This window comes from Musa acuminata, chromosome BXJ1-2, assembly GCF_036884655.1.
Source record: "Musa acuminata AAA Group cultivar baxijiao chromosome BXJ1-2, Cavendish_Baxijiao_AAA, whole genome shotgun sequence".
NCBI lineage: Eukaryota > Viridiplantae > Streptophyta > Magnoliopsida > Zingiberales > Musaceae > Musa > Musa acuminata.
Window position 1 is genome coordinate 19,209,912 of NC_088328.1, and position 25,951 is coordinate 19,235,862.

General features: G+C 36.9%; 3 protein-coding genes across 3 annotated transcripts; 2 read left to right on the forward strand and 1 right to left on the reverse strand.

Moving 5' to 3' along the window:
- The first annotated feature begins 4,296 nt into the window (after positions 1-4,296).
- On the forward strand, positions 4,297-9,630 carry LOC135596902 (uncharacterized). Its single transcript, XM_065089165.1, has 4 exons — positions 4,297-4,509; positions 4,846-4,901; positions 9,195-9,261; positions 9,339-9,630. Exons 1-4 carry the CDS (start codon positions 4,372-4,374, stop codon positions 9,417-9,419), a joined length of 342 nt encoding a protein of 113 aa, XP_064945237.1. The 5' UTR covers positions 4,297-4,371; the 3' UTR covers positions 9,420-9,630.
- Positions 9,631-10,277: 647 nt separating this feature from the next.
- LOC135596911 (pentatricopeptide repeat-containing protein GUN1, chloroplastic-like) lies at positions 10,278-15,043 on the reverse strand. The gene is made up of 4 exons (XM_065089176.1): positions 12,725-15,043; positions 12,384-12,597; positions 11,491-11,675; positions 10,278-10,930 (listed from the first exon to the last, which is right to left on the reverse strand). Exons 1-4 carry the CDS (start codon positions 14,686-14,688, stop codon positions 10,669-10,671), a joined length of 2,625 nt encoding a protein of 874 aa, XP_064945248.1. The 5' UTR covers positions 14,689-15,043; the 3' UTR covers positions 10,278-10,668.
- A 900-nt stretch (positions 15,044-15,943) lies between these two features.
- On the forward strand, positions 15,944-25,746 carry LOC135596917 (DNA replication licensing factor MCM7). Its single transcript, XM_065089186.1, has 15 exons — positions 15,944-16,098; positions 16,191-16,258; positions 16,358-16,417; positions 16,512-16,738; positions 18,376-18,553; positions 19,154-19,276; positions 20,426-20,515; positions 21,129-21,271; positions 22,488-22,665; positions 23,041-23,232; positions 23,844-24,016; positions 24,124-24,327; positions 24,644-24,809; positions 24,969-25,190; positions 25,299-25,746. Exons 1-15 carry the CDS (start codon positions 16,059-16,061, stop codon positions 25,401-25,403), a joined length of 2,169 nt encoding a protein of 722 aa, XP_064945258.1. The 5' UTR covers positions 15,944-16,058; the 3' UTR covers positions 25,404-25,746.
- The last annotated feature ends 205 nt before the right edge of the window (positions 25,747-25,951 follow it).

Sequence of the window (25,951 nt, forward strand, 5' to 3'; positions counted from 1 at the left end):
CCTCTGTTGCCCATCCTTCCTCGTTGCAATGGGAGCAAACGGAGGCGACTTCTATGCACCGTCGCGCCCGCGAACGACAGCCTTATCCCTCTCTTTCAGCAAGGTCGCCTCCACGGAGGCATGGACAAGCGCCTCTGACACCTCTTCGCGGCTAACGTCCACCATCCTTTTGAGTCGGAGCTCCTCCAGGTGCGACCAAACCTCTGCTATCGCCTCGACCTCGCCGCCTTAGTCGCTGGGCACCAAGTTAAAATCAACATTGCACAAACCTCTGGTACCTCGACCTCTGCCATTGCTCTACCTGCCTACTCCCATTGTGACTAAGAAAGGTAGGTGGTGAGGGAGGAGGAGCGATGGACAACGAAGAAGAAGGGTTTGCGATGAAGCCGGAGGGGGGAAGAGGAGGGGGAGCAAGTGACCCCTCTTTTATTTTGAAGGTAAAATGCCCTAACTTGATTTAATTCTCTCTAAAGCTGAGCAAGGAGATGAGTATTATCTATATTAACTAATAAATGCTAATTCTAATCCTTGCTTCTTAATCTACATTTTTTCGCATTATGTGATAACTCTTTCCTGTCATTTACCTAAACTAAATTTACATTTTAATTAATCATGCATTAAATATATCGACAAACAAATTCCATTAGTTACAACAAAAATCATAGAATAACAGGAATATTTTTGTCATTTTAAATCATAAGTTTGGTGAAATTGTATATATAAATATCATGTAAATGGTTTATGTATTTACACTTCTAAATTTGAGTTTAATGCATGCATTCCTACAAAACCCAAAGACTTACAAGTATCATTATAGTTAATCCCAATCAATTGATCATAAGCATAATAACATTGAAACTCAAATTTATATTAAAATCTACTTCGGAAGTACTAAAAAAAATGAGAGGTAAAACAATTGATGAAAGTAAGTCAAAGTATATCAGAATATTTAAATTTTTAACTTTATAAAAATCAACAATAATCCTAATTAATAGTAGTTAACTTTAGTTTATTGGACATTTGTTATCCAGAATAATATGAAAGTTTTGAATATTTTGCAATGATCTATATGCAAAATCTTAATTTTTTAAAGGGATATACATAATATTAATATTTTAATGTAAAACCTATATATATATAGTTATTTTAATTGATAAAAAGAATAAAGAATATCTAAAAATATTTAAAATTTTATTTTGATAAAGTTAATACTGACCATGATTATTAGACAGGTGTTTAATGAGAGTACTATGAAAGATTTAAATATTTAAAAAGTTATATATATATATATATATTTATATTTATATGGAAAAATTATAAGATAATCTTTCAAAAAAAAGCTCCTAATGAGTTTTAGGAGATGAACTTTGATCATAATATCTTCAATTAAATTATAAAAAAGATAGTAATTATCATTTAACTAGGTTTGACTTGATTTTTTAAGATTGAACTAATATTTTTAGATGAACAAATCAGATTCTTTAAGATCGAACTAATATTTTTAGATGAACAGATCAAGTAAACCTTACCTATTCAATTTAATTTAACTAAGTCTTATATTACTCTCTTTTTCTTTTCTTTTTTCAAATTATCCCCACCCCCACTTCCACTCCCACTCCTCCCACATCTCCCTTCCATTGGTTTCCTCCTCCTCACCCTTTCCTCCTCATTCTCCTCCCACTCTACCTATGCTTCCTCCTCCCACTCAATTGTCGTCGCTTTCTCTCACTTCACTTTTGTCTCTTGCCTCTCCTCCCACTCCACCTCCATCATGATCTCCTCCACTTCACCACTTCCTCCCCTTTCTCCGTAGCTTCATTATTCCTCACCTACAACTTCTCCTGCTCCTCCTCCCCTATTCTCTCACCGGTCCTCCACTATTTTACTCAAGTTATGCTCATTCACATAAAATATTAAAAATATATTTTTTATATAAAATTATTTTAAATTTATCATGAAACTGAAAAACCTACTTAAGTTATCATAAAAAATATATTAGTTTTTATATAAAATTATCCTAAATTTATCATAAAACTAATCACAAAATCTTATATTTTCTATTTCATATATTAACTTAGTTATACTCAAAATTAAAATAAGTTAAATTTGATTACCTAGTCTATTTTAATATTTTATTTTTTTAAATATTTTTTAAGGGTAATTAATTATCGAAACTTCAAAATTCTACTATAATATGATTCTAACAAAAATTTTACTATTTATTATAATATAAAATTAATATATCTTAATATATTTTGTGAACGAGTGCAACTTGATTGTAATTTTTGTGTAACTTGAATGTAAGGGATCCGACCCGACTCAACTTGATATGAAAGGATCCGACTTGAATTGATATGATCTAAAGGGATTCGACTTGATCTGGATCGAGCAGGCCAACAGATCAGTCCGGCTTAAAATAGCTCGATTTAGAGGTATTATCATGATTTTTTTTAAATGGATGCCTCTTAATAAAAATCAAGAACGACATCCGATAAAAGCTTACTATTAGGAGTTTTTTAGTAAATTATATATTATTTAAAAAAATATATACACTAGGGTAATTTATTAGAAAAAACCCTTGGACTTTTATCATATGGCACCCTTATAATTAATTTTTTTTATCAAGGGGTGCTTTTTTTTTTTTAATTCCAATGGTGCCTTTGAATTGGACAATTTCAAGCCATACATATGCAGGTTGGTTCGGTCCGGTTTAGGCATCACATGATCTTTTTCGAATTGGGTTAGGTTCGATCACAATGAATCGAGTTGAATTTTATTGAATCTGTTGAGGAGTACAATCTTTTAGTAAATTATATAAAAGTTATTACATGAGAGGTTTTTAGTAAATTATATAATTTTTTTAAAAAATATATACACTAGGGTAATTTATTAAAAAAAACCCATAATATTAGATTTTTATCATATGACACCCATATAATTATTTTTTTTATCAAGGGGTGCTTTTTTTTTTAATTTTCAATGGTGCCTTTGAATTGGATATTTCAACCCATAGATCTGCATATTGGTTCCGGTTTAAGCATCACATGATCTATTTTGAATTAGGTTAGGTCTGGTCACAATGAATCGAGTTGAATTTTATTGAATATGCTGATGAATATAATTTTTTAGTAAATTATATAAAATTTATTACATGAGGGATTTTTTAGTAAATTAAATAAAACTTTTAAAAAATACATATACACTAGAGTAATTTATTAGAAAAAAATTCTTAGTATTAGACTTTTATCGTACGGCACCCCTATAATTAATTATTTTTATCAAGGGGTGTTTTTTAAAATTCCAATGGTGCCTTTGAATTGGACAATTTCAAGCCATAGATCTGTAGGTTGGTTCGGTTCGGTTCGATTTAGGCATCATATGATCTATTTCGGATTGGATTAGGTTCGAGCACAATGAATAAAGTTCAATTTTATTGAATCTGTTAAGGAGTATAATTTAAGTGTAACACGAGTATAACCAAGATATTTTTTATCAAACCAACTCAAACTTTTTTAAAATCACTAGCACATGATTCTAAAATATTTAATATATTTTTTAATTTCTTATGATTTTAGGATGAATATATTTTTAAATATGATATTTTTTTTTGTTGAATTGGTGATCTAGTGTGGTTTATTAAATTTTCATCAAACCTATCCAAATTTCTCCATAACTACTAAAGTAAAATAATAATATAATTAATATAATTTTTTTATTTTTTGTTTTATAAATTTAGACTAATTAATTTTTAAAATATGATATGTTTTGGTTGAATATATAATCAAGTATAATTCTTTAAATTTTTACTATGTATATCGAAACTTTTTCAAAATTACTAAAATGAGATGCTTATATATTTAATAAATTTTTTATTTTTATATAAATTTATGATGATTAATTTTTATATAAAAATTAATATATTTTAATATATTCTATGAACGAGTGTAATAGATAACCTACTTAAAATGTGAGGAGAGAAAAGAGATGACGGAGTGAGAGAACAAGACGAAGTGGAAGTGGGAATAATTTAAAAAAAAATCAAAGATGTAGTTGAATTGATTCGATTTATTTTTTTAAAAAAATTGACTTTGTTCTAAAGGATAAATATCATCTTTTTATGATATTATTAAAAATATTTTAATCAAAACCTCAAAAAAAAAAAAAAAAAAAAAAACAGGGTGCGTTGGTAACAACCAAACGTTGAGGTAAAAGCGTATTACGAGGGGGCTTTTTCGATAAAATGCCCTATATGTAGTGGTAAAATTTGAGGGTATGCATAAAGCTATTTGTGTTTCTCGTTCTGTGGTTTGTGTCTATTCGCTCTGCCTGAGGCCGGCCAGTGACTTGGTGCCCTAGCGGTAGGAAGCGCAGATGGAGGGGGGAGAGGAAGCGGCGGCGGCGGCGGTGGCCGCGGTGGATTCGAAGGACTTGCAGCAGCAGAGCAAAGCCCTCGACAAGCTCACCGATCGCGTCGAAGACCGTCAACTGGACTCCACCCGCGTCCAATCGGTCTCTTGTCTCATTTTCATATCTTTATTCTGCTCTTCTTCTTTTCTTTTCTGTTCCGTTCCTTTTTTTTGTCCCCCAAGGAATGATCATGTTTTGTTTTTCTTCATCGGTTTCCTTCGGATAAATGAGTCATGTCTCTGGTCCTTATACGAGGAATAATCGTAAATCTGATGTCTTTCTCCCTTTATATGGTTCGCATGAATGAGACTATATTGAGCACTTGATCTTCATTTCGGAATTCATTTCGAAACTGTCATACGAAGGAAGGGGAAAGGAAAAATCGGAGCTTTTTAATCTTTTTCTTAAAGAGTTTGATGCTGTAAATGGTGTTTGCAGGCCATGGCAGCTCTCGCTTCATCCAAAGAAGCTGATTGGAACGCAATGAGGATGCGGTGAGTGAATGCCACCTGAGGCTTCATTTTTCGCTTAACTAAAAAAAAATTCTTCTTGTTGTACAAATTATGTCTGCTTACGTTTTTAATTGCTTTAATTAATAATAACGTTTATAACTTTCTACCAAAGACACTACAAGGATTATTCAAATTCATGAAGCCACCACAGTCAGTATATATAAGTTCGTCTAACTATTCTCTAACAGCTTTTTTTTGTGAAATTTGAGGAAAAATCTAATCCTTTTGATAGAGAGTTAAAGATCATATTTGCATGTATATTATCTTGATTGGACTTGCAACAGTGTTTTCTAGCCTTTTCTAACCACCTCCAATTCACGCACCACTTAAGTGTGTAAACCTATACTTTGGTTATAAGAAAGTTTAGGGAGCTGTGATGAGCAGGAAAGGCGATATCTTTTGCCTTTAGGAGGAGCTCGTGATTGAGACCTTGTGCATTTGTGAAGGTTTACTTTCATGGGATCTGCTAGTGCATCCAGAAGGTTGACATGATTCCTCTATGATCTATGATTCAGTTTCAAACTTCTTTGGAATTGGAGTTGAAGGGGACTTCAAAGGAAGCAGAGGGAAACTGTTCCACTGAGTAGTTTTGACGCAACATAACGTGAAAGTGATGGATTCAACATGAGAGTCTCTTCCATCAGATCTGAATTCTGAAAAATCGAGCTGAACAAGGTAATTCTTAAAACTTGAATCTTCCATTTGGATTGAAAAACATGGGAATCCTACAATGCATTGGAAACGAATCCTGATGGTTATTAATGTGAATTTTCATGGATTGGAGTTGAATTGCCCTCCAAGTGTTGTTGACAATGGAACTGTTGTTATAGAACAAGGAGTGGAGGTCGGAGAAGCACAATGGATAAATACCATTTAAGATTATGTTTTTAAGGTTTTGAAGATACATTTGACAATGCCTAAATAGGTAACTGAGAAGTGGGCAAAATTTGCTAAAGTCAAATTGTAAATTGTAATCGTAAGATGCTTATTTTTGTTGGTCGAAATGCTGAAGCTAAACACAGTTCTTGAGATAAGTTCTTGCATCTTTGAAAGGTACCCTTTGTTGTTATGCCTTTGGAGTGTTGATCAGATTTAACGAAGATTTACGAGAGGAACAATTCCAGTATGGACAGGACTCTCTCCTTTGGACTAATAATCTGAAATTTATGCCCATGGTCAAAGATGCTTGGAGCATACAAATTAGAGGATTTACATTGTTTCCTCTGATTCAAAAGAAGAGAAGGTTATGGCACAATTGAAGTGTCCGAGTAAGAATTATTTTTCTAACATTACATTGAGAGTGCAGGAAAAAAGAGCTTAGTTGCAAGATTTATGGTGTCAAAATTGATTGAGAAGCATGGATGGGGACATCAAAAGAACAGACAGATGTCATTTGCTGGAATACGTGCACTTAATGATATTTGAAGAATACTTTTATAGACAAAAATCTTGAATGCAATGGCTTCTAAATGGTGATACAAGTACCTCTTTGTTCTTTTTTGTGATGAATGCTAGAAGGAACATCAATCAAGTATTTCTCAATATTATTGAGAAATGTTACTGATGAAACTGTTATCGAGCATGAATGCTCAATATTTTTGAAGATATGTTGGGCATGTATCATGGCGATAGGGAGACCATGGCAATAGAATAGCCAAGCAACAAGATCTTTTGGTTGCCAGATCAACTCTTGCTGAGAAGTATGCGAACATGTTAATTAGGCTGATCAAGTCCAAAATAAAGGATTCTGTATCTTCAATCAAGGATGACAAAGCATCAAAGGTCGATACTTCCAAAGCAAAGTTATATGGAATTGGTTGAGATGTTGTAGGCCCAGATGTTATTAATGTAGTTCAGGAGTTACTTCAGGAAGTTAGTAAGGCAAGTCAATGCAACTACACTAACGGCATTCCCGAACTCAAACACCCAGCTAGTTTTTGTGATCTCTGGCCAATTTCATGTTGCATTGTAATGTATAAATGTATTACAAAGATTATCTTGAAATAGGAATAGTTTTTGACTTTTTGTAATTAGAAAACTAATTAGCTTAAATTAGACAGCCCTTGTCCCTGACAACAAACAATAGAAAATGTGATGTTAGTCTAGAAGATCATAAAAGGTGATCACAAGTTTCTCCAAGATGCACTATGAAGATTGACCTTCACAAGGCCTATGACTATTAGATGAGATTTTATCAAAGATATGATTGTATATTGGGTTCCCTAAAAATGGTGTGCTGGATGATGACCATGCTTAACTACTTGGAAGCCCTATGCTTATGAATGGAACATGATAGATTATGACAGGTTACACATTTTTATTTTTGATAACAATGGAGTGCCGATCGCTTAAGGATAATAGAGATGGGAAAATGTTTACAATGTTTCATCCAAAATGCAATAAAATTCATCTCACCCGCCTATGCTTTGCTGACGATCTTCTCATGTTCAGTGATGGGAATTCAGAAGCTGTTAATATATTGTATAATGTGTAAAATCTTTTCTGCAAATGTCAGACACGGTTGAATGCAGAGAAGAGCAACATATTCTTTGGTGGTGTTGATTCTGAAACAAATATCCTGCAATCTCTGAAGTTTGAGGAGGAACTACTACCTGTTAATTATCTAGGACTTCCTCTGATTTCTCCTGAGTTGAGTTATTGTTACTGCAATTGGATAGAAGTACTTCACAGGAAAGAAGCTGTATGCCAAAACTACTTAGTCAGGCAATCTTTGGCTCAATAATTCAATCTTGTTTGATCAGGCAAGTATGCTGAAGTAGTGTATTTTTGCTCCTTCAAAGAGTACCAGAGAGGTGTAAAAAATGTTCAGAAATTTCTTTTGGGTAGGAGCAGAAATCAAGAAGAAAATAAGCTTGATTGCGTGGAAGGTGCAGGAGCCCTTTGCAGGAGGTGATTTAGGGACTAAGGATCTTGGAGAATGGAACCAAGCTGCAGTGATTAAAAATTTATGGTTTTTAATAGCTAAGCCTCTTTATTGGCCAAATGGGTATGTGCCATGAAACTAGAAGATGGAACATGTGGGATGTAAAACCACCTAATGATTCCAGTTGGTCATAGCAGTAATTACTTAAGCTTCAAGAGAAGGTGTGTTATTTCATTGGTTTCGAGCAGTGATTTAAAAACACTAGGCGCCGAGGTCCGAAAATGCTCGAGGCGCTCGCCTTGGTGCTCATCCAAGCGTAGCAAGACGCTTTAAAATATTAAAAAATAAAAATTTAATTAATAAATAGAGATTAGCAATGCTAAAATCTAAATAGAGATTATTATATGATAATAATAGTTAACAATATACTGTTAATAGTATTTAATCTACTATTAATAGTAGTTAAAGGGGAGAAAAGAGTCATTGACGGTTGAAAGTGGGGAAGGAGAGGCCAGCGGTGATAGAGGAACTTTCGGATGACAACAGTAGTGACGGAGGAAGCTACGGACGACAGTAGCAGTAGTGGCGGAGGAAGCTTCAGACGACAGCAACGATAGCGGAGGAAGCTGCGGATGGTAGTAGTAGGGACGGAGAAAGCTTCGGATGGTGACAACGACAATAGTGGAACTGTGGACGGTGACATCATGGGCGGAGGAAGCTTTAGATGAATCCATCGGTGGCAGAGGAAGTTGTGGTCCTCTCCCTCGATGGTGGAAGGAGGTGCACATGGAAGCAGTGGCGGTGGAGGGAATTGCACACGAAAGCTAGAGCTTTGGACTTGTTCATTGGCGGTAGAGGAAGCGTTGGTCCTGTGTATCAGTGGCGGAGGCAATGACAAAGGAAGTGACGACAGCGAAGGCAGTTGCTGCGCACAACATAGGGTTTATGTCTTGGGATCGTGCGAGGAGGGGCACGGGGGTAGGGTTTGCGTGCACAGGTTATATAGCTTGGATCAATCGAACCACCTAAGCTACTGTTCAACTGAACGCTTTAGTTCAATCAGGCGCTTGCCCGAGGTGCCTGGGTTCAGGCGAGCGCCCAGGTGACGCTTCACCGAAGCATGCCGCTTGGTCGAGGCTTGAGGCACTCATGCCTTGCCTCACCCGAGCGGCCAGGCGTCTCTTTAAATCCCTGGTCTCAAGTTTAGGAATTAGGATCAACTCAGTTTTGGTGTGATTCTTGCATGGGTGGAGGCTCTCTTGTATCAAGATATAATCAAGTTGGGGTTAATGTTAATATACCCATGAAGGAAAGAGTTCTTTTAAGTTAATTAACCATGATGTTAATATATATATATATATATATAAGCTAAGATTGTGTTCTTTTGGCAGGGAGAAAGAATTGGCTGCTGTTAAGATCAATCCCATCGATGTAGACATCATCGCTAATGAACTTGAGGTGAATATATTTCCTTTCTCGCTGTTTGAAGAAAGGCGATCAACCTACAACAGTATTTCATTTGCTACTTTATGCAGTTGGACAAGAAGATTGCTGAGAGAACACTGAGGGAGCACAAAGGTGATGCAGTTGCTGCTGTTCGCTATCTACTGCACTGAATACTTGCTGTTGCATGATTTTGTAGCGATATAGTGCCATGGCTGCACTTATTTGTTCGAATGTTCCAGTGCTGTCAACATTTATATGAAACATTTTTTTTGTACTCTTTAGCCCTTAAGTTGTTGAGCTGTTGAGGAGTGTCAACAAATTGTTGCTGAATCATGAAATTGCTATTGGTGGAAGGTCGGTGTTTTTTTGCTGCATGCTAAAGTTATGTGCCTCATGTTCTGGAATTCAATTGCTTCAGTGTGTATATACATACACACATTTCATGTCAAGATCCTTCAGTTTAAATTATACTTTGTCTTTGTTACACCTTTGATTTAATCCACTTGCTGTAGTTTTCAGTGTGCGCAGGTTGCTGTAGTTTGGTACCGTTCTTTACACATGTTTAGTGTCTGTGTGGTGTTATCCTTTCATCTCTGCTCTCGGGGAAGTTTCACTCAATCAGTTTGGGAGTTGTAATTGTTGTCTGATGCAAGTCTTCAAAAAGAGGAAAAATTGTTCTTGCATGGCATATCAATTATCCAGGCAGATAAATGTCATTTAAATGATACATTTTGATGCCATGAGGAAGCTGTTCTGATTAGGATTTGTATCACGCAAATAGGTCTCCTATGACCTGTCAACTAATTACCAAAATCTTCTATTGTTTCAGCCACCAAAATTTTCCTCTTTAAAATGATGTCAACACATAGACAAAGGTAGGCACAGCAATTATATGGAAGATGTTTTCCAAAGATATATTACTAAAAATTGAGAAACAATTCAAACATAGCTCCAAACTTGTGGATACTACAATGTACCTGGTCATCTGAGTAGGTTTCATAATAAGATAATATTTGATCACTGAGATATATCCATGCAATGTCTAAGAATTTACCATTAGAGTATACCAAAAAATTCATTGCCACAAACTTTAATCAAATGTTCTCTCAAAGAAGGAACCCTCTCTCTTTATACAAGGCTTCTTACATTGGCTTCATAAGCAGCTATGCTTGGTGAAAGAGCAGAGCAAGCAAATTAAAGAAACCTTATTACACATAATCTATGACTACATACAAGAGTGTGGATAAATATTTTTGCCCCATAACATCGAATTGTAGCTCTCTCCATCCTATAAGAAGAAATACGAAGGTTGGCTGATGCACACGGCTCTCGATCTAATTAAGTTGAAGCTAGCTATTCTTGTCATAATAATTCATACAACCATAATGATAGAAGTGACTTGTGAAGCAAATGCTGAATCTACAACCGTAGGACTTGCAATATTGGAATCAAGTTCAAGGGATTAGCTGACTGCACCCGCTTGTCGTGGAGGAGAAGGATGTTTACTGTGCCAGACTCCCTTAACCAGGCAGTGACTGTTGCACCTGCTGACACAAAACGGCCAACATTGAACTTTTCCAAATGGAATGGGGCTCCCATCGAGTTGAGCAGTGTCTCGATGACACGACGAAGAGTGCTAGCACCAGCCACCTTGCTATGTTTTCCCCATCCTGTCAAAATGCTGTGACAAACTAGTAGTTTAGCAAAATGGGGAGATCCAACATGAATGATTTGGACGTCAAATTTAGATTGTCTTAGATATTTAAGTTCTTAAGAAAGTGCATAGAGAGAGAACCAGGATATGCAACAAGGAAAAATAAATCAACAGCTAGATCTCACAGAAATGCCTTGGGATATTCCAAAGAGAACTAACAAAATTCTCCCCTCTAATACCTTTAAGGAAACTAAAGAATCAGATATGCATGAGATAATAAAAAAATTAGACTGTTCCTAAATGTCTATGTCATAAACAGGAAAAGGACAATAGTCCTATACTTGATAGGCGAGACATGAGTGCAAAATTTAAACAATCAAAGCGCTTAGATTTATTTGCTGGAGTTTTCTAAATGATTTGATCACACACACACATTTGTTGATCTTGGTATTCTCCTTTAAGGCTCAATCCATATGATTAATAGGTATAAAGCAGTAGTAGTTCCATTCTCATGTTTTGGCATGTGTTTTGAATGGAAAACTCAGACTAGCAGTAAGTATTTGTCATAACATGGAAATGGATTATACCTCACATATTCAGGTAGCTTACCCCCTTCAAAAACAATAGAGTGCATACTAAGAAGCCATGCATGAACCATTGCTTGGGCAGCACCAACAGACATGAGATGCAGATCTAGACTATATTTAGTCCAAGTATTCTCCCAAACATGCCGGTGCACACCTTCAAGCACAACCTGCTGAGCTCCTCGTCTCTGTGAAAGGTAAGGAAGGAGACAGTAAATGTAGATGCTTTAAATTTTGATGCAGCTAAATACATGCAAAAAAAGAGATGCAATCTCAACTGTGTAGATAAAATAATATATTTAAAACTATACCAAACATTTCTTTTTGGCATAAAAACAAATGTTATATACATTCAACGACCAACTTTTAGTAAATATTTATGTGAAAACTTTCAAGGTCACAGCCATCATTTTGCTAGTTAATTTTAATATTGAGTACTGATAGCTCATTGAGGACAATAATGAAAGCATTTGCACGTATGCTAATCTGAAAAAAAAAAAAAGTTGTATACAGAAGTGCACCTATATTAAGGGGTATATATGCAAAAAATATACTGAAATTGAGGCACTTTAGGAGCAAAGAGAGAAACAAGTTCAACTTTTTTGGAATGAGAAAACTGAGTAATTCATCTAACAACATGGAGTCTAACAAACTAAGCTTCTTAACAGTTGGTCCCTCTAAAAACATCATATGCACTTTGTCTTCATGAATCTTAATAAAAAAAGTTATTGCCAGGTTCAGTGTCAAAATAAGAAAAGAATCCTTCAGAGGAAGTCAGAGAAACTACTACCAGTTGCATTATGATACCATAATCATCTTCACTGACAACTTCTAGAAACAGTAGGAAGAGGCAAAAACAAATTAAGGGTAGATGTATACGTTCTTGTCAAGCATACCTGCCCAAAATGCCATAGCATATCAGTCAGAGCATTGTAGAAGGCAGATGATGTTGGAGGATCCATCCGCCTCAATTCATCAAAAAGTGACTGAGCTTGTACCCATGCCTCTCTACTGCCCATTAGAAGTCCATGTGCAACACCATATACAAAGTTATCAAATAACCGAAGTTGTTCTAGTAACAAGGATGCATCTTCAAATGAATTACACCGGCTGCAAGATCAGTTGTATGGTGAAACGAAATTTAGAAAAAAAAAGTAGAACATTTGATAGAATTCCAAATATTATGTAGTGAGTGAATCAAACAATTAATTGATTCTAAGAGCAAATATAAAGTTACCTGCAAGCATTAAGGATAGCAGAGAATGTCACCACATTAGGCCTCACCCCCTGCTGGATCATCTTTTGAAACAACCCCAAAATGCAAAGCAGCTCCTCAGACCTCCTCCTAGAGTCTTCTACCACAGCACGACCTATTCCCTTGGCCAGCTGACCAAAAGCACCAACAATCTGGCCTCCAGATCCCTCAACACCTGCCAACTCATTTCCAACTCCACCATCCTCAACAACGATTCTAGGCTTACCAAAGGCATCGATTATAGTGTTGTATGTGACTACATTAGGTTCGATTCCCATCCTCATCATCTCATCAAGCAACCACACGGCACAGTCCACCAATCCATTCTTAGCCAAAGTATCAATGAAAGAACTATACAAGACCACATCTGCCTTCAAACCTGATTCTTTGAACTCCAAGAACACATTTGCTGCATCACCATACATTCCTGCCTTTGAATAAATATCTATCAGAGTTGAGTAGGTTAGTACACTTGGTGAAACTCCCCGATCTCTCATCTCTTGAATCAAATAACTGACAATATCAAACCTGCCCTGCTTTCCATGCCCATTGATCAAACAATTGTAAGTGACAGTGTCCTTGTCAACACCTGTAACATCCATCTCATTACAAACTCTCACGATATCCTCATACCTTCCGGTCTTCACATAGATTGAAAGCAATGTATTATAGCAGACCCTATCTAACCCAATTTTCAAAGCTTTCATCTTTTCATAAAGATTCAATGCCTCATCAAACTGTTCCAATTTCGAGTACCCATCCATCAAGGTACTATATGTGACTACATTTGGTTGCACGCTGTTCATGGGCATGTCTAACGTGACCTGTAGTGCAAGCTCCATGTTACCACACTTGCATATTGCGTCAATGAAGGTATTATAAGTGTAGATGTCCTGGCCGATTCCCAGATGAATCATTTCATCAAAAACCATCCGTGCATCTTCCAAATGCCCAGCACGACTGCATGCAGCAAGAAGAGAATTGAAAGTCTTCCTATCAGGGAAGAGCCCGTTGTGGAGCATCTCCCTGAAGAACCCAAGCGTGAGCTGGAGGTCAACCCCACCCTTACCACAGGCATCAATTACAGCGTTATATGATATGGTGGTGGGCTTCAAGCCGGCTGCCTTCATCATCTCAAGAACGTCGATCGCCTTCATGGCGAGCCCACTCCGAGCATATGCCGAGATGAGTGCAGAGTGTGCATATATCGTATTCGCATACCCCCTAGAGAAACCAACATCAAAAACCTTCCGTGCAAGGTCAGGGCAGCCCATCCTGCCGAGCCCACCAATGGCAGCTGTCAGTAGCTTCCCCTGCTCGGTGAGGCTCTTCATGAGGGGCATGGCGGAGTTGAAAAACTTGAGAGCCTTGAGCGGGCACTTTTGGCGGTTGCCGAGTTCATGTAGTATGTAGCAGTAGTCTTCCGGAACGGCAAGGTCTAGCCGAAAGCTAGTCACGATGTCGCCGAGGGGGTGGTCATCAGGGCCGGACCGAAGGATTTGAATGAGGCATCGCGCGGCGGCAGGAGATGCGGCACGGGCACTGCTCTGCGATGGCCTCGGGGAGCTGAGGTTCCTTTTCGAGATGACTCTCGTGGTGCGATTACGCCGGAATTCGGGGGTCAGACCAGCTCCCTGCCGGGGGTAGTAAGGCAAGAAGGCCGGACTCCGGTCCAAGATCCCATTTTTATGGGAAGATGAGGAGGCAGGAGCGCTGCTGCTACCAGCAGAAGCGCTGGAGGCGATGGTGGTGCTGGCGGCGCCGCCGCATGCGCCAGCGCTGCTACTAGCTGCAGCAGAACCAGAAGAGGAGGAAGAGTGGAGCCTATGGGAGCTCCTGTGGCGGCTCTGGTGGTGCTTCTGGAGGGGGTTTTGAGGCGTTGGGTGGGGGGTATGGTGCGGTTTAGGAGTGGTGATGGAGTAGTGAGGGGGAGTGGAAGAAGCCATGAGAGATGGGCAGCTTGTGAGATCAAGAGCAGTGGACACTACTGCAAGTCCTCGAGCAACGAAGACATGAGCTCAGCACCAAGCGGAGAGGATCAGAGACTCTCTGAGATCAAAGAGCAAACAAGGAATAGGCATGGAAGTGAAGGAAGACTCAGAGACAAGGCACAGTCGTTGGCATCAGGAAAAAGGCCAGGTCTTGGGGAGATTGGGAGACAACACGGGGAAGGAGACAGAAGAGGAAATTGTCAGGATAGAGATCTGATGGCCATGGATGGAGCGAGAGGTGGAAGGGCCATGTAGAAGGGGATGAGATATCTGGATGAGGAGGTCAACTAGCTTGTGGCTGTAGTACTCACAAGAACAAAGAGTGTGCGACAAGGAACATATGCAATGAGGTTGGCAATGTTCTTCATATTGCTATTATATATATTTTTGTTTTTATATGCCTATTTTTTATATGTTTGAAAACAACATATTAATCTTTCAAAGATTGTAATACAATATATATATATATATAAATAATTCATATATACTTTTTAATACATTTAGTATTTTCAAATTAATGATGACTGCTGATAATTAATATTTACCGATTGGACTTCAGAATATTTAAATACATGAAATATTATAATATATTTACAATCATAATGTTTCTATAGAATATTGATGTCTTCTAAAGTTTGAACTAATAGTGCAATGATTTAATGCTCACTAATGCAATGATTTAATGCAATGATCTAAAGTTTCAACTAATAGTGCAATTTGAGTTCACAATACTTAGATATATGAAACATTTCACTTTTATAATCATAGTGAGTTTTTAAAGGGTATTAATTTTATATAAAATTTCTAGATCATACGCATGTATTTATAATTTTTAAAGATTTTGTAAGGATATATATCAAAATTAAATTAGATAAATATAAAAATATCTTTGTTCTTGTTGTTGTATATCTTTAAGTTTTTGAGTTTGAAGGTATATATATATATATATATATATAAACCAATAATTTTGGCCAATATGAGTTGAAAATTAGATTTATTGAAGACTAACTGAATCGGATCAATAATGCATCTGATTTCGATATCCGTTCCGAGATTTCGGAGGTGAAGTGTTACATCCGTAGCCTTTATCGATTTCGGATCCTGACACGAGTGGATCCCGACCAAACCCGACCCGTTAATGGACTAAGATAAAATCTGTGTACGCTGTGCCGTTCCCGCCAGCTAATCATCGTGTATCACTTACTTTTCCCGCCAAAGCCACAACCGCGCCGCCCTAATCTTCCCGCTCCTCCCTCGCTTCCCTACACCTCTTCATCTCCCTTCTCTTCGTTTCTCTGCATCTCCTCATCCCTCTTTCTCCATCCATGGCAGCGTTGAAGAGCGTCGATTTCGCGGTCGATAAAGGTAATCCCTTCCTCTCTTCTTTGATTGTCGCCGATCACTTCCGTAACTTTTGTTCTCATTTTTCTTCGCTTTCTTTCGCGATTCTTGTGCAGCCCTCGCCAAGGATTTCCTCAACAACTTCGCCGACGCCCTCGGCGAGCCCAAGTACCTCAATATCCTCGTAATCTCCCTCTGTCTCTTCTCTTTTCTGTGTCGTACTAGTCAAAGTAGTTGGTTGGTCCCGTTTCCGAACCCTAATTTTTGTTCCTCTCCTTTGCAGCAAGATGTGGCAAACCGCAAGCGGCGAGCCATCCATATCGAACTCGACGACCTCGTTGATGTGTGTATCCAGTTCATCCTCTTTCTCTCTCTCTCTCTCTCTGTATATGTGAACCTTGGGTTTTTATAGTGGTGTTGGATTGTTTGGTTGTCAGTACAAGGATTTGGATGAGGCCTTCTTGCAGAGGGTCACAGAGAACACCCGGCGCTACATTAACATATTTGCGGAGGCCATCGATGAGCTCATGCCAGAGCCCACGGAGGTTTTCCCGGTCGACGAGGACCGTGACATTCTCATGACGCAGAGGGTGGATGATGGAATGGATAACGTGGATAACTCGGATCCGCTCCAGAAGATGCCTTCTGAGATCAGGCGCTTCTTGTAAGTTAATTGAAACTCTAAAATTCTCTCTCTTGCCTCCTGTTTTTCTTTGGTACTTCTTACTGAATGAAGTCCTCTAAATTGCTGCTTGTCTCGTTATAATTGAGTAAGACATCATTTTTTTCTTAAAAGAATGTGATTTGTAATGTGCTAGTGGTGCTTTTGTGATAATTTGAAGAAGTCATTCCGCTTCCTGAGGTGCGCCAGAATTAAGTGTCACCTAAGGGCATCCTCATTAATGAGAATAGATGACACTTGATTCTCAAATGGAAGGCATGCCTAGGTCATCTTGGATCCTCTTTTTCTAAGATGTACATTTGCAGGCCAAATGGCCAATCATGCGAGGATATGAATTTTCCTTTTATATGGAGAAAATCAATGAGGCCCCAAGAGAGTATCTTGTTTCAACTTCTGCGGTGTGGATCTTGATGGTTCCACATGCTTTTTGCTCTTGTCAGGAAAACTTTATTGCCCCTAAAGCCCTGTAAGTTATATATCTTATTAGTGGTGAGAAGAGTGTGAATAATTTATAAACAAGGAACTTCAGAGTCCTCTGTTGGCCATTGAAACATTGTCAAGCAAAAGAAGCTAGTCAAGTAGTTTTCCTGTTGGTTATCATTTTAGATGGAGTTCCAGTATCCAATTGTATTAGACATGATGGAACTAACTAAATGTTAATGGTTGGTGAAAGTATGTTCCAATTCATAATAAGTGCCAGTCATCATTGCTGTACATGCTTGAATTAAAATATGAATATCCCAATAGAACATATGTGCCTTCAGAAAAAAGATGATCCTACTAAGTATATACTGCAGTAGAACCAATTAGATCAATGTATAGGCAAAACATATTGTTTCAAAGACGTCTAAAGAAAATACATGATTTCTGATTTACTATTTGATTTCTTTTCTATTCTTTTTGAAAGAAGGGTGGATAAGTCCAGCCTCATTCTCATTTAATGAGAAAAAGCACATAAATTTTTTTGGTAATAGGATAAGACAATACTATTGAAGGTTTTCTCCAATTCATGTATCAAGAGCCTCTTAAATAATCAACTAGATTTCTTTCTTAGAATAAAGAAGAAAAATAACAACCAAGCCTGCATCTTAAAGGCTTATGTCTTCATAGGATTACCAGTCCCATAGTCTTGTAACTGACTAGGTTTGGAACATGAACTAGTCAATGACAATTCATACATGCTGGAAATACCAATATAATATCATTAAATATTTGACTGCTGCTGTCACTTCAGTCATGATCATAAACTAGTCAATGGCAATATGGACTTATTTACTGTTTGCACAGTCCATATGAACCACATAATTTCGCCTCTATTAGGGCTATGGATCCCTATTTTAGTAAGATAAGGACTATCTATTGATACCTTTCCTTTCTCATCCAAGCCTCTTGTCTTATGCCAATCAATTGCATCCGTTGTGTTGATTGTTATTTTAGTTTACTGCTGGATTGTTTTTATAAAAACCTTATTTAGCTATTTATTTTTTCTTTACGATTTATGCCACTATACTGGATTATCAACCTAATTTTCCTGCCTATAAATGTTATTATTTAATCTCTTTTCATTTTTGCTGCATTGAACCTTGCCTTATTAACATGATAATCATTGTGGCTTCTAGTGAAGTATACATAAAGGCATTCTCCAAGGGAACTCCATTTACTGTAAGACAAGTCAGAGCATCACATATTGGACAGCTTGTGAAGATATCTGGCATTGTAACACGTTGCTCAGATGTTAAGCCCTTGATGCAAGTTGCTGTTTATACTTGTGAAGACTGTGGTTTTGAAATTTATCAGGTATTGTCTTTCTGAATGCATGTAACTTGTCAATTTTCAAATTGTCATCTTTCAAATTTATTAGGAATGTGCCAAACTGCCAATTCCTCATTTTCTTTCATTAAAAAATATCATTTATCAATTATATGTCTGAATACCGTAACAGTTATCTTTATCTTTCATGACTTCTTGTTTCTTAAGCAGAGACTCCAGGAATATGACAACTATTGTTTCCTTTTTGTCCATAAAACTAATATTTGTTAACATATGTATCAGAATTGTCGCTTCTGTTCTGTATGGTTTATCCTAGTCATCGAGGATGATGGCTAGAAGCTGATGTGATATAAATGTCTACTCATTTTTTTCATAAGTGGGTTTTTCTCATGAATTAACAGTCACCTATGGTGATCTCTATGCTGATTTTGATAGCATAAATACTTTAACACTTAGCAAGCTAAGATATACTTCCGAGAATGTTTTAATTTGGCAACTACTTCTCTGATATAATATGATAGGTAGCTTGACCTCACCTGATGTTTTTCTTTATTGTTTTGTTGGTCTACTTATAACTAATACATGTGTCTTTATTAATTGCTTGTTTCTTTGATGTATCATTATCAGGAAGTGACTGCTAGGGTCTTTATGCCCCTGTTCGAGTGCCCATCAAATCGCTGCAAAATAAATAAAGCTAAGGGAAATCTCATACTTCAGCTTAGAGCTTCAAAGTTTTTAAAGTTTCAAGAGGTAAAGTCTTAAGCTTATATCTATATGAAAAAAAGGATTGGACAGACTAACTGATCTTTTAGAACTTACATCTTATGATTGATGATTTAGGAGAGATGACATGTTTTCAGGTTTTCTTGCTATTTGTGCAAGAGTTGGCATCTATATGAGGGAAAATTGAGTCAAATGAAGGTTGTTTGGGATGTTTTTGTCTCTACAAGTTAGGGACAGAACTTAAAATGATCTGGGCCAAAAATGTCAAATTGAAGAGCAAGATCAAGGTGTCACAGTAATAGTGGGCTAACCAACTTATGCAAAACCCGATTCGATTATGCTTTTACCTCTGTTCTCTTTTTTCTTCCATTTTCCTTTTTTGTATGTATATTTATTTAGATCTTCTTTCCCACTTATAGCTTCTGAAACACTAGACTGCATCCATATAAATTTGGTGCCAGTAAGGTCATAGTGGAAGAACCCTAAAAATGAAGCCTTATAAAAATTGTTTTCAAGATTCTTCGGTGTAAAGTAGTTTATCTTGAACAAGATTCAAACTTTGGAACAATTACGTGACCATGTTTCCTCTTCATGGTTAGCCTTATCTTTGTTTTTTATTCTCCAAGCACTTCAATACATGTTTTCTTCCTCTTCTTACTTTGAAATAAGCAATATTTACTCCACTTTTCATATCTGTCTTATTAGATATTGAACCCATAGCATTGTTTGGCAGGAGGTTTTTGATATATAATCTCTTCTACTTCTGGAATTTATTGTGATTTCCTTGTTAGTTTTTCCTATTTTTCAGCTGAATCACTCCTGATTTTTTCAGTTACTGCGGCTTTCATGAATCAAGAGGATGATTATTTGATTTATTCTAGCTAAGATGACCATCTTCTATCTCATTTTCTACCTGGCCTGGGATTGAAGCAGAATGGCTTATATATGCTTGAATTGGCCAAGACAGTAAAATTTTGATGGTTGTTTCTCTTTGTTATCAGTGAAAGCAGCATTATCAAGTTTGTTCTGTTTAGTAGTATCTATAACATCTTGTCTGATGTTCTGAGATTTATCAAAATTCTAAATGGATTGTCTTGTATTCTTGTTCATGCATTTGTCGCCTATTTTTATTGTTAATGGTCTAATTCTTTGTTGCGGTTTACAATTTACATGCAGGCAAGAATCCAAGAGTTAGCAGAACATGTTCCAAAGGGACACATTCCACGTTCTTTGACCGTTCATCTCAGAGGCGAACTTACTAGAAAGGTTAGCATATTTAAGTGACATTTAACCTTTTTTTATCCAGTTTCTTCTATTTCCTTTGGCTGGGGCAAATAAGAGCAATTGCTGCTTCTCTTCAGACCGCATGTGAATAGAATCCTAAGGCATCCAACATATAAGGATAACTGTGACATCTTTCCAACTTCTCCTTGATTTGCATTGGAAGATGCACTTCTGAGTTTTTTTCATGATTATGATATTTAGCAATATATATATCTTTGCTTGAGAATTTTTGGATCTTTTGCCTTTGGCAATTCTATTCCTTTATGAAAGGTCAAAATTCATCTTACCTGATCAATGGAATAAAGGCCACTGCATTAACAGCTATTCTGTCAATGACTTATTTTGATCCTTCTCTTTGGACGCTTTATTCTTAAAGAGCTGCAAATGGATTAAGTTTGGACAATCTAGTTTATATTCCAGGGCTATATGATAATCTTATGCAAGTGATATGAACATCACATATTTTGCAATTAATTTACAAAGGTTTCTTTTTCAGTTTGGTTAGGGTAATATTTTTTTTAGCTAATTTGGCAGTTTCATATCTTTCGGGAAACTTGATGCAAATGTTCTGGATGGTGCTTTTTGGTATTAACAGGTTGTCCCTGGTGATGTGGTTGAATTGTCAGGGATCTTTCTTCCTATTCCTTATAGTGGATTCAGAGCACTTCGTGCAGGTTTGGTTGCAGATACATACTTGGAGGCTATGTCCATCACCCACTTTAAGAAAAAATATGAAGAGTAAGTCATTGTCCATTTGACCTATACATATTGTCTTTATATTGATTCAGATGAGTGTCATTGTAACATTGACCATTTGTTGTGTTGCCTATCTATTGTTTTTTTAAATGGCTGGTTGGATGAAAAATTCTTGCAAATATCTGTTAACTCATGAGTTCATGGAATTATGTTGTCAGACATGGAGATGCCTTAAACAGCATTTTTTCACTTATTCTTACTTTTTTTTTCTAAATTTTGGCATTTAGGCTACACACTTACCATCCCTTAACCCCACATTGGCGGGAGACTCTTGTGCTGGGCCCATGCTTTTTAATTGTTCTTGATGTTGCAAATGAGGAGGCAATTGTGTTGGATTGAACATTATAGGCTGTACATAAACGTTTAGATCTTGATATGCTTTAGTTAGTATTCTCAACATGCTGTTCATGCATTAAAGAGTGTGGGGAATGATCTTAGTTTGCTCCATGTCATAATTGACTTCTTTCATATTCTTTGTACTTGACAAACAAGGAAGGCATGTAAAGCATCATTTTTAGTGCTTTTTGTTCTTGATAGGATTTAACATTCTAAGCTATTGCATGATATTGACTTGCTAGGCAAGTTCTTTATCCTTCTACACAATTCTTTTTGGGTCATCCTGCGATACTGGATAACATACTTTATCAGTTGGTACTTGTTAACATACTAGGCATTCTGATCGTCATAATAGCTAAAGTCACAGTTCAAACAACTGGCCCGACTGGTATGTACCGACCAACATTTATCGGTTTGATCTGGTTTCATCATGTGGACTGGAAGATTTCACCCAGTTCATATCAAAACTGGGTTTGAAACTTCCCTGAAGTTCTTGTTTCTGATTCCTCACTACTAATAACAAGTTAATTATTCAACCCAATGATGTAGATCAATGGAATCTATGATGACATGACAATTTGTCACATTGACAATCGAAATTGAACCGTGGAAGGCTGTATAAATACACCTACTAATAGATCTCAACAAGGTAACAAGGTAAAATGATTATGATCAACTCAGTTATTTACATGCCTCAGTTTTGGATGTTGTTAAATGTCTTCAATTCTTTGATATATGAACATTGCAGATATAATTTAGTCCTAACCCCTAAGCCCCTCTAGCAAAGCATGCTAGTGACAAGTGAGTCTGTCAATTTCAATGACTTAGTTAACTTCATGTTATTATTTAATCTTCCATGCAGCTATGAGCTTAAAGCTGATGAGCAGGAACAAATTGAACGACTAGCTGAGGATGGTGATATATATAACAAGTTGGCAAGGTCATTGGCACCAGAGATATTTGGCCATGAAGATGTCAAAAAAGCTTTGCTTCTACTTCTTGTGGGTGCTCCTCACCGCAAGCTCTCTGATGGTATGAAGGTGAGTGGTGCAATTTGTTGTGGTCTTCCGATATTTTACCAAGACAAAGCCAGATTGACCTAACTATATGTTTTCCTTGAATTCACTTTTTGGCCTTGGAAAAACTATATCTTATTTGGATGCTAGTTATGCTTTTCTAGTCAGAGGCTGCTAAAAATATATGGCTTGTTTGAGGTAAAGTGGTGAATTATGTCATCCCTCCTCTCATTGATAAATGAATAGCCTCTTCCTCTTCTGCCTCAGAGTCCTATTCACAAGTGCATGTGATATGCTATGCTTCCTTATAAAACCATGAAATTAGCATATCATGATAACATTCTGTTCTGTGTTACTACCATCTGGAAAACCTTGAATGAGATAACATTGATTGTGCAGATAAGAGGAGACCTGCATATCTGTTTAATGGGAGATCCTGGAGTGGCAAAAAGTCAGTTACTCAAACACATAATAAACGTTGCACCAAGGGGAGTGTATACTACAGGTCGAGGGAGCAGTGGGGTTGGTCTAACTGCCGCTGTCCAGAAAGATCCTATCACAAATGAAATGGTGCTTGAAGGAGGAGCGCTGGTGAGTCATCCTGTTTTTTGTTTACCTTATTTTCTTCAACTAATGTAGAATCTCAACCAAATATATGTCACATTTGTAAGATATCATGCACCAATAATCTAGTTAATTCTTCCACTTAATTTCTTTTTGTGTTCAAAAACCAAACTTATCTTGACATTGATTCAGCTGATGGAGATGGACTCTCATTCATCATCATATCATCTGGCATGGGATATTCCCTAATAAATTAGTACTTGTTAACGAATAATTGTAGCTGATTTTGTTGAAGTAGGAATTCTGACCATACAAATTTGTGTTTAACCACATTGTTGATTACCTTCTGGCTTGTTTTATGCTAGCTGTCATTCAATTCAATAAACATCTGTTATATGCGATACTGAGTTTGTTCTGTCAATTGACTTATTGGCGAGCTTTCTTTGGAATTATTTGGAGAAGTAGAACAGAATAAAACATAGGAAACGAATTAGTTAACTTTTCCATAATTAGAACCTGTGGCTGATTCTCTTCACTTTGTGCATCTGATTCCAGATAAGCTTGTATTGTCATGTTCAAAGCCCCTTCTATATTTATTGTGAAAAAGCAGGTTGGTGAAACTCTTTTTTAAGTTTCAGGTGTTAGCTGACATGGGCATATGTGCAATTGATGAGTTTGACAAGATGGAAGAATCAGATAGAACTGCAATCCATGAAGTGATGGAGCAACAGACAGTAAGCATTGCTAAGGCTGGCATTACCACCTCTCTTAATGCAAGAACGGCAGTTCTTGCTGCTGCCAATCCAGCCTGGTACAGAATGAACCATAAGATATCCTATTTTTCTTCTTACAAATGGCTTTCACTATATGATCTTACATATGGCTGCCGGTAGGTGATTCAAAATCTTTCGTTCTCAGGGGAAGATATGATCTACGGAGAACTCCAGCAGAAAATATCAATCTTCCTCCAGCTCTTTTATCACGTTTTGATCTCCTATGGTTAATTCTGGATCGTGCAGACATGGATAATGATCTTGAAATGGCTAGACATGTTGTCTATGTGCATCAAAATCTTGAATCGCCTTCACTTGGATTTACACCACTTGAACCTTCTGTTTTAAGGTAATTCTTCAAAATGGAAAGGTGGTTGTTGCACTAGCAATTAGTGAAATGTAGTAATTAGTTCCATACAATATCTCACAAGCCTAATATATACCCTGAGCCAGGATCATATTCAGAATTTGGAATTATTGTCTTGAGACAAAAAAAGAATCACTGATACCCAACACATTCTTATTTGTTCAACTTTGTTCTTAATTTTCCTTGTCGTGTTACTAGTACAAGTCACTACAGTTTTGGCTTCTTAATTATTGTCATCATCGATGGTATTCTTGTACTATATTCTGCACAAATAAAATTTGTCATTCTTTGGACACAGAGCTTATATTTCTACTGCAAGAAGAATAGCTCCTTCCGTGCCAAGGGAGCTTGAGGAGTACATTGCTACTGCATATTCTAGCATCCGCCAAGATGAAGCCAAATCAAATGCACCACACTCTTATACAACTGTCAGGACTCTTCTTAGCATTCTCCGGATATCTATCGTAAGCTAACCCTTATCTCTCAAAGCAAATCTGACTCAGTTATATGGTTTTTTTTTTCTACTAACATCATAACTCTGATTGATTAACAAGAATTGTTCTCTATCTATTTTGTGAATTTTGAAGAATATCTAAAAGACAATTGACTTTTCAAAATTGCAGGCCCTAGCAAGGCTTCGATTTTCGGAGACTGTAGCTCAAAGTGATGTGGATGAGGCACTGCGTTTGATGCAAATGTCAAAGTTCTCATTGTACTCGGATGATCGCCAGAAATCTGGCCTAGATGCCATATCTGATATTTATTCTGTCCTGCGAGATGAAGTTGCCAGGACAAACACCATGGATGTGAGCTATGCTTGTGCTCTTAACTGGATATCCAGAAAGGTTAGCTGATAGTACTATTCTTATTTGTTGTAGTAACAGTTAGAAAATTAACTTATGCTTAAAGTAAGTTTTCTGATGAACTTTGCTCTTCTGATATAATTCGAACAGGGATACAGTGAAGGTCAGCTGAAAGAATGCCTAGAGGAATATGCTGCGTTGAACGTGTGGCAGATCCATCCCAACACTTTTGACATCCATTTCATTGACGCCTAACGCAGTCACCTTGTAAAATAGAAGCCCTCTTGGAAGTCCAAATGTTTCAAGTGTCGAACTTGAAAGATCCTGCTGTCACCCTTCGGAGAGCTCAACCATCATACTGTAGTTGATATTTGTGTACACTTGTTGCTGAATGTTTCTATACTGTAGTTGAACATGATTCTATACTGTAGGTAGCAGCAACTTGAGATGTAGGCCCTAATTCCCATCCTTTCTAATCTATTGCCGCATGTTGCGACAAAGATTAGTGCATGTGTTTAGGGACATGGAAGACTGCGACAGATTGAGGTCATTTAGGCCATACAAGTCTAAAAGCAGGTTCACGAGGGCCTCTGTATAATCGCACTTGTCTTTGACTGTTATTACAGAAGTAGTATCCCGTTACAAAAGCCTTCTTATCGAAATTATAAGACAATATCATATATATTTTATTATTTATCTTCGTGATTAGCAAAATTAATCTAAATCATACTTATTTTTCTGAAGCCCAAATTAACATGCTTATAACATAATTGTACGCATAAAACGTTCGTCCAAATGCTTAC

Excerpts from the sequence above, each read along its gene's own strand:
- LOC135596917 (XM_065089186.1), top strand. The coding sequence starts at position 16,059 with ATGGCAGCGTTGAAGAGCGTCGATTTCGCGGTCGATAAAG. Across the intron at positions 16,739-18,375 it reads TCTGAGATCAGGCGCTTCTT|TGAAGTATACATAAAGGCAT; the intron begins GTAAGTTAATTG and ends TGTGGCTTCTAG. Across the intron at positions 23,233-23,843 it reads TGCTTGAAGGAGGAGCGCTG|GTGTTAGCTGACATGGGCAT; the intron begins GTGAGTCATCCT and ends TTTAAGTTTCAG.
- LOC135596911 (XM_065089176.1), bottom strand. The coding sequence starts at position 14,688 with ATGGCTTCTTCCACTCCCCCTCACTACTCCATCACCACTCCTAAACCG. Across the intron at positions 12,598-12,724 it reads GCTATCCTTAATGCTTGCAG|CCGGTGTAATTCATTTGAAG; the intron begins GTAACTTTATAT and ends CTGATCTTGCAG. Across the intron at positions 11,676-12,383 it reads TGCTATGGCATTTTGGGCAG|AGACGAGGAGCTCAGCAGGT; the intron begins GTATGCTTGACA and ends TACCTTTCACAG.
- LOC135596902 (XM_065089165.1), top strand. The coding sequence starts at position 4,372 with ATGGAGGGGGGAGAGGAAGCGGCGGCGGCGGCGGTGGCCGCGGTGGAT. Across the intron at positions 4,902-9,194 it reads TGGAACGCAATGAGGATGCG|GGAGAAAGAATTGGCTGCTG; the intron begins GTGAGTGAATGC and ends TTCTTTTGGCAG. Across the intron at positions 9,262-9,338 it reads TCATCGCTAATGAACTTGAG|TTGGACAAGAAGATTGCTGA; the intron begins GTGAATATATTT and ends TACTTTATGCAG.